Source organism: Tarenaya hassleriana, unplaced genomic scaffold, assembly GCF_000463585.1.
Source record: "Tarenaya hassleriana unplaced genomic scaffold, ASM46358v1 Cleome12, whole genome shotgun sequence".
Taxonomy (NCBI): Eukaryota; Viridiplantae; Streptophyta; class Magnoliopsida; order Brassicales; family Cleomaceae; genus Tarenaya; species Tarenaya hassleriana.
This window is the reverse complement of record NW_010962392.1, coordinates 3,629,781-3,635,747: the sequence shown is the minus strand read 5'-3', so window position 1 is coordinate 3,635,747 and position 5,967 is coordinate 3,629,781. Positions and strand designations below refer to the sequence as shown.

General features: G+C 36.5%; 2 protein-coding genes across 3 annotated transcripts in view; both read right to left on the bottom strand.

Annotated features, from left to right (window-relative positions):
- LOC104806924 (probable serine/threonine-protein kinase At4g35230) overlaps nucleotides 1-2,086 on the bottom strand; it is a 4,603-nt gene extending 2,517 nt beyond the window's left edge. For both annotated transcript variants that reach the window (XM_010532035.2, XM_010532036.2), the window contains exons 1-4: nucleotides 1,445-2,086; nucleotides 1,211-1,346; nucleotides 659-792; nucleotides 427-532 (exon numbers count right to left, since the gene is read on the bottom strand). In XM_010532035.2, the coding sequence (XP_010530337.1) occupies nucleotides 427-532; nucleotides 659-792; nucleotides 1,211-1,346; nucleotides 1,445-1,801 (733 nt within the window). In that variant the 5' untranslated portion in view covers nucleotides 1,802-2,086. The remainder of the gene's footprint in view (nucleotides 1-426; nucleotides 533-658; nucleotides 793-1,210; nucleotides 1,347-1,444) is intronic.
- A 2,082-nt stretch (nucleotides 2,087-4,168) lies between these two features.
- Nucleotides 4,169-5,095, bottom strand: LOC104807040. Its single transcript, XM_010532151.1, has one exon. The coding sequence runs from the start codon at nucleotides 5,093-5,095 to the stop codon at nucleotides 4,169-4,171; it is 927 nt and encodes a 308-aa protein (XP_010530453.1).
- Nucleotides 5,096-5,967: the final 872 nt, after the last annotated feature.

The window sequence follows — 5,967 nt, the reverse complement described above, 5'->3', positions numbered from 1 at the left end:
AACTGTCGACCCCTACACGTAAACTATACATCATTTGCCACAAAAATGTGGTAACTGAACGGAAACATGTGCAAGTAAAAAGTGCATTTTCAGCGTTTACATGAATGCAAGAATTAACATCTTTGAAAAGGCAAGTAAATGATCAATGTTGCTGTTGTGTTATGAGACTTAGAAAATAAAATACAAGCCCACTGCTTCCTCCTATCAAATTACAGTCCCTAAAATATAATAGAGTTCCTATCGTTTTTTGGTATATTGGCAGCTCTATTGAACAAAGACATAGCAGTATCTTAAGAAATATTGAATTACGATTCTGTTTGGATAACTAACAAAACCCTTCATCTGAGGATACTTAAGCGAGCTTGGCAAGTGAGAGTTCACCAAGATAAAGACAATAAAGGAAGAACATTGGAAGACAAACTTTACCATTCTTAAGATATTCAGGTGGTGTATAAGCAAGATTTGTGCTGAAATATTTCCCGTCCCTGCTATTTTTTATCAACCCGTAACATGAAAGCCGAGGATTGCCATGCTGACAAAACCAACAAAAAAGAACAATTTACTCCTAGACCTACATAGATCAAACAGATAGGAATACAGTAACAACTTGACAAAATACATTTCCAGTGATCAAATCCATAAAATTCAATTCAGTTACCTCGTCAAATAGAACCCTATAAGGATTGAGATCATGGTAAAGACGGCGCTCATTCAGACTGCAAAATTCTAAAGCTTCGGCAACAAAAAGTGCAACTCTTAGTCGCATTGCCCACTCCATTGTTTGGTTCTCCCCTGAAATTGAAGCAAGCAAGGTCCAGGGTTTACATCATTACAACTAAGGCAAACTCAAGCACAACATCTAAATTGGAGGTGATAAAGACATCTCAGCACAATGATGCAGGTCATTACACCGAAATCACTCAAACTTATACAACATCGAAGCCATTTTTTTGGTAACATAGCATGCAAGTAAGAGCATTAGAAGCTTATTATGAGAATCTAAAACGCCACCAATAAAGACATCTCAACACAAAGATACACCAACGAACTGCCAAGCCATTTTTGGGTAACAATGTGAGCAATTAAGAGCATTAGCAGCTCGTAATGGAAATCTATTACCAATCCAAAAGAATTGTGACACTATTTTCAGGAAAGAATCTCATCGAATAACAATGTCGACAGCGAATTCTATAAATGTTTGGATGCATACAGTGAAACAGATGTTTGGTGAGGGTATCATTGGGCATGTATTCCGACACGAGCAATCTCTCATCTCCATCACAACAATAACCTATCAGATTCACCATCCTCTTGTGCCTCAATCTCCCGATAGCCCGAGCTTCTGCCTACACAGGACAAATCAAATGAAACCCTATGTGAAGAATATTTGAAATCAGAGATTTGAATTTTGAGGGACTGAGAATTTAGACAAAAAAAAACGTACAGCGAATTGTTTGGTGTCAGGCCAAGCAGATTTACAGAATTTCTTAACGGCAATCCATCGAACATCTCGGCCACGCCGGAGATAGCCTCTGTACACAGTGTCTTGAGATTTCTCCGTCGAAACCGACACGAGTGCGTCGGAGCTGAAATTATCCGTCGCAGAGCGAAGATCCGCGAGGGAGAACTCCGAGATGTCCGGCACGGCGGAGAAATTCCATCCCCGTCCATCAGGCGGCGGACTAACTTTACCATTACGGGGATGGTGATTCCGGCGGCGTTTGTCTTTCTCTCCGCCGCAGACGGAGGTTTTGGCGAGTAAATACAATGGTTTCAGGAAGGTCGATTCGCAGCATCCCATGGTTCTGGATGAGTCGACTCGTTATAACTCGTTCACAAGCTTCCTCCGCCAACAATAGGCCAGTAGTAGTCAGACCATGGAGATTCCACCGCCGCTTCTCCTCCTCCTCCGCCTCGTCGTCGCCGTCACCGAAGTCGACTACCCTATTCCTGGCACAGAAGAAGAGAGAGAGGGAGAGGGAGAGGGAGAGATGGATTCGAAGATCACTTCGGCATCTTCCTCCCTTTTCCTGTCTCCTGCAACTTCCCAATCGCAAACGGAATTGTCCGCTTCAAGCATTGGAGGGTATTTCCGTCTTTTGAAATTTTTCTCCCGCGATATTTTGGGTTAGTTTTATTTCTAATTAAATAATAGGATAAACCCGCCACGTTGGAAAAAACCTCCTACCCGAACAAGAGGTTTTGTAAAAAAAAATTAAAAAAAAAACAAAAAAAACAAATAACAGATAACTTCTTTATAACTTGGGCTGGCTATTTTTATATTTCTACATGCAGATATACTATATGCAATATGTATTGTTATTGGGCCAATATTTATAAGGGAGGTTTAACAGATAATATATACGTATTAATAACAGCAAATTGGGATCTAACTTTGAATTTTTCGTTACAAATACGTGGATACCAGATAAAATTACAAAAAAATATTAATATTTGTTAAAATTGAAAAATTACATTAATCTTTTTAAAATTACCAATTTGACTTTAATCTTTTTAAAAATTATAAAAGTCTCTTGTATTTATCAAGATTACAATAAGGTATTTGGAATTTGGAATTTGGATATTCGATCTCTTCGAATATGAATTTGGATAATAAATTCTTTATTTATTCAGTTTCGTTTCAAAATCATAGTACTCAAAATTTTAAAACATACTAATATTTGTTGTTTTTTTAGCTATAGAAATCTAGTAGAGCAGATAATAGTTCAAGACTTTAATAGGAAGAAGAGATGTAATGAAATAGTTTTTTTTAGTTTTAGATGATATTTAGAAAATTATTTTTAAGTATGGATCATGTTTTTAGATGATATACAACTTTTTAATATTTGTCTATATTACTTTTGTATTTCTTAATTTATATCTTAATTTTTGTTATCGCAGTTGAGAACGTTAGTAAATCGTTGAAGGAAAAAATATATTGTTGGTTCATAAATTTTAACTAATATTAGTAACTTTTGGAAAATACTTTATATCTTTTCACAAAAAGTTGTACATATAATTATACTAAATCGAAAATATATTTTAAAAAAATAAAATAGGTTTATTTGCTTCTTATAATATACATCGCACTAGTGTTTCAACTTCTAAGTAACTTGTATAAACATCGCATCGGATACCATGTTCTCAATATCCATTTGAGAAATTAAGATATATTTAATTACAGTTAGAATTTGGAAATTGCTAATGATTCTAATTGTAAATATCCATTTGTCTAATATTAATTTTCTTTCCTTACCAAAAAAATATTACATAGTCGTTAAACACAAGTGGTGTATATAAATATTTGTTTATCGGAGCAGATTGGGCAATAATGGGGGGAACTCATCAAAGGCCAAATAATATGTGTGGGGACCAAGAATTTATTCAACTTGACCAAGTGGCTAATCATTACATTCGATAATTTATGTATGTTTATCATCTTGTTCCCTGGCACTATTTATTTATAATTACCAAATATCACGTTTTATTACAACCAACACAATGTTATTGTTTTCCAACAATTAAAATGTATGAATTATTTATGGGTATGGGAAAAAAACATGTCACATAGTAAACGACTGAAATTCGTCGCACAATAGTGCTGGACGACTCATGCGGCTGTTTCAATATTTTCGTACGTTATATATATAGTATGCGGAATTCGGACTGCACATGTTTTAGATAATCTGATTAAAACATCGATTATCTAAAATAAATAAATTTATATTTTATACTTGAAATTGTAATTCTTTAATTTCTCTCTTTTCAACTCCAATTTACAATATTAATTTATCAACATAACCATTTAACGACGTTGATTTCATAATTTATACGAACCAAATTATGCATGTAAACAATATATATATATCAATCCAAACTTGAATCTTGAATTGTAACCGGTGAAACGGAGATGCAAAACGTCTGTCGTGTCCTGAGTTCGAATCTCAAATTTAGAAAAAGAATGTATAATCCAAATTATATCTAAATTATATTGTTGGTTGGCACCCCAAAATTAATTTATACCCTGGTTTAGAATAAACTGTTATCAAAAAAATATATCAAATAAACTATATATATATAGTAAGGATCCATGTATATTAATAAGTGCATGTTTTGTGTGTAGATACAAGAACAACAGGGGGAAGATAAATTGAATTGTATAATTAAATTATTTGGTAAGAAGATTAAGCAAAGAAACCCTAGTATTAATCAAGCTCCTAAACACCTTCTCACTTGCAATTTCAATTCCCAAAATACCCTCCTCTAACTCCCTCATTTTCCTCAATACCACTCTAACGTCCTCATTTTTCATCTTCCTCAGCCCCGACAAACTCTCCCCGCGGATCCCCTTCAGCTCCTCTATCCCTTCCTCCACTCTGACATTTCTGCCCCTCCTCAATAGCCCCGCTCCACACGACGCCGTTTTACTGCATCCCAAAGCCGAGTTCACGCCGTTAAATAACGCCAGCGATATCACAGCCGTCGCCTCCATAACTTCCGTTATCACGGCCGCCAGCTCAGCCTCCGCGTACGATAACGACGACTCCACCGTGATTACGTGGCATTCCAACTTCGTACAGCGTCGTACCGAGGCGGAGAGTCCGGCGATCTCTTTGGCGATTCTCCGGCGAGCTTTCAGGTACATAGCGATTTTGGTTTCGTCTCTTCGTCGGAGAGCCGCCTGAGATTCCGCTTGGTGTTCCCGGAGAGCAAGGATCGAGGTCCGAAACGTTCCGAATACGTCGACGAAGCGGAGGAGATCTTCTAGAAGGTTTTCGGCGAGGGAATCCTCCTCGCAGCGGTTGCGGAGGCAGTCCTGAGTCTGGGGGAGGCAGAGAATCTCGGACAAGCATTCGTGAACGTCGCGGAGGCGACGGAGGCCATCGAGGATCCAATCGAGTGTACGGACAGCGCCACCGCCGGAAAGCCACTGCGATCGGAGGTCGGAGACGTCGTTGCCCAGCTGTGAGAAGAGGGGATGAGATCTGACCAGGAGACTCACAGATCTGATGTGCTGAGAGATCTCCGGCTTCAGAGATCGGCTCGGATTTATCTTCGCTGGGAAAGAGAGCGATCGCCGGAAAACTCCAACCATCACCGGAGAACGGAAAGGAGAGAGAGAAGTAGAGAGAGACTGTTTACTTTCAACCGTTATTCTGGGGAGGGTATATATAGGGGGATGGAGGCGCACGAGGGGGTGACTTAATTAACGAATAGTTAATTGGTTATCTAAGTTCGATTAAAGCGGTTGATTATTTGATTAAGATGTCACATAAGTAGTAGCTTAATAGGGTTTTGTCGGCTTAGGATGATTATAATATTAATTAATTATTTTATTCTCTTAATTGATTTTGTAGGGGTATTTAGTTTCAGGAGATGAGCAGACACACGTGGGTTTGACACGCTGTCTATATTAAAGCCCTTCAGTTTCGGAGGCAGAAATTGCTGTGGCAGCTATTTCATGTTTTTTTTTGTTATGCCTTTTTGTAAATTAATTTAAAGCTACGACGAAATATCAAATAATTTTTAAAAACTAATGATCAGTTATAAATTCAATTAAAATAGTTGAACACATCAAAACTAGAATTCCAAGTAATTTCTTAGTTATACTCACACGTATAGATGATATATAGTATTATTGTGTTTAAAAATCTTTTAAAAATCAAATAAAAATAAACTTATTCAATTTCATTTCAAAATATACTTCTATAATTTCTGAGTATATCGACAAGGACAAAAAAACGAACCAAATTTAATTTTATACATATTTATCAGAAGTATTATTGATATACAAAATATAAATTGATAAATTTGATATAGAAATAGAAAGAGACAATGGTCTAAAAAAATTTAGATTGTGAATATAATAGAAATAGGTGAATATGAATATTACATTATTACTATATTGCAATGGTGGAAATAAAACGTTAGATTATTTGCCTCAACGGTTGTATATCGATGTGTGTA